Source organism: Sorex fumeus, unplaced genomic scaffold (genome assembly GCF_029834395.1).
Source record: "Sorex fumeus unplaced genomic scaffold, SorFum_2.1 ptg000002l, whole genome shotgun sequence".
NCBI classification, from domain to species: Eukaryota; Metazoa; Chordata; class Mammalia; order Eulipotyphla; family Soricidae; genus Sorex; species Sorex fumeus.
The window spans coordinates 3,787,361-3,788,900 of NW_026606059.1; the positions used below are offsets into that span (position 1 = coordinate 3,787,361).

The 1,540-nt window shown below is 75.5% G+C and overlaps 1 protein-coding gene across 1 annotated transcript; it reads right to left on the reverse strand.

Moving 5' to 3' along the window:
* Positions 1 to 664: 664 nt before the first annotated feature.
* LOC130021683 (proline-rich protein 23B-like) lies at positions 665 to 1,321 on the reverse strand. Its single transcript, XM_056112444.1, has one exon. It carries the CDS (start codon positions 1,319 to 1,321, stop codon positions 665 to 667), a length of 657 nt encoding a protein of 218 aa, XP_055968419.1.
* Between the last annotated feature and the right edge of the window lie 219 nt (positions 1,322 to 1,540).

The following is a 1,540-nucleotide window of genomic DNA, read 5'->3' on the forward strand; positions in this document are numbered from 1 at the left end:
TCCCCTCAACTCAATGATCCACTTAAACCATTTGTCAAACAACTCCAAAGCTGGGGCACATCCCATTGGTCCTTCATTCTCAGTGCGTTCTGTACCTGGCAGATGAGGGTCCACGTACACCTCTTGGCTAGGTGCCCCTGCAGGAAAGGCCGTAAGGGTGAGACAGTCGTGCTAACTGACCTGGAGAACAGAGCTGGAACCCGAGCCAGTGACCGTGACAACGCCTGGAATCCTGGATAGAGACGGCCACGCTGGGGGCCTTCAGAAGGACGCAGGACACTGGAGACGAAGGGAAATAAGTGCTGGCGCTGAGTGCAGAGTGCTGGCACTGAGTGCAGAGTGCTGGAGCGAAGTGCAGAGTGCCGGGGCTAAGTGCCAAGCCAGAGACACCAAGTTCATCAGATGGGGCGCTGGCCTGGCACCGGGCAGGCTCTCCGGGTTCCATGCGCCTGGAGCAGGCCCCGCGCACGGCCAGGCGCGGGCACGTCACCAAGACCCAGAACCCGGCGCGCAGGCCGCAGCGCAACCCAGTAGCAATCCGGTGGGCCCGGGGGCGAGCTCGGCACCCTGGAGGCGCTTCCTTTCGTCGGGCCGCTCCTTCCAGAAAATTCCGCCGGCGGGCCGGGTGCGCGGCGTGGCCACGGTGGGCGCGCAGGACGCGCGGTCACTCCGGGAAGAGGCAGCGCCGCGCCCTGCGGTGCGGGCCCAGCGCGCGCTCCGGGGGGCGCTCGGGGGCGCCGGGCGGGGGCGAGGGCGGCAGGGGCCGCAGCGACGAGCGGCCGGGGGTCCCCGGGTGCCGGCCGAGGCCGAGGCTGCAGTAGGGGCCGCGCTCGGGGCTGGGGCTGGGGCCGGCGCCCCCCGGCCAGGCCGGCGGCGGCGCGCGCGGCTCGGGGCGCAGCTCCAGCTCGCCGCGGCCCGCGGCGTCGGCGCCGGGCAGCAGCACCAGCTCCAGGTGGGCGCCCGCGCCGCCCCAGGCCTGCTCCACGGCCACCACCTGGCCCAGGCCGCGCAGCAGGGCGCCGGGCTGCAGGCCGGGCTGCGCGCCGCCCAGCGCCTCGGGCACCAGCAGCACGCTCCGGGCCCCCAGGCGCACGTGCAGCACGGCCGTGGGCGCGGGCTCCAGCAGCAGCTCCACGCCGTCCAGCGCCAGCTGCAGGGCGCAGCCGGCCGCCAGCACCAGCACGGCCGCGGCGGGCGCGGGGCCGTCCGCGGGGCCGTCCACGGGGCCGTCCGGGGGGCCGTCCGGGGGGCCGGCGGGCGCGGCGGGCGCCGGGCGCTTGTCCCGCGCTGCCCACCCGGGGCTGCGCGCGTGGCTGCCCATCTCGCGGCGGGCGCCTGCTGGCCGCTGCCCGCTGCCCGCGCACGGCGTCGGGCTCCCGAGGGAGGCGGCGAGCGCCCGGCTGGGGCCCGCGTGGGCCGCGCCCAGGGGGATGCGCAGCAGGTTGCAGCAGCAGCGGCTCCGGTGCAAGCTCGGCGGCAAAAGCGCCCCTGGAGGCCCCGCCCCGTCCCCCGAGGCCCCGCCCCCGGGCGCCACGTGGGC

What these genes read in the sequence shown, in the direction of transcription:
- LOC130021683 (XM_056112444.1), bottom strand. Translation starts at nt 1,321, where the DNA reads ATGGGCAGCCACGCGCGCAGCCCCGGGTGGGCAGCGCGGGACAAGCGC.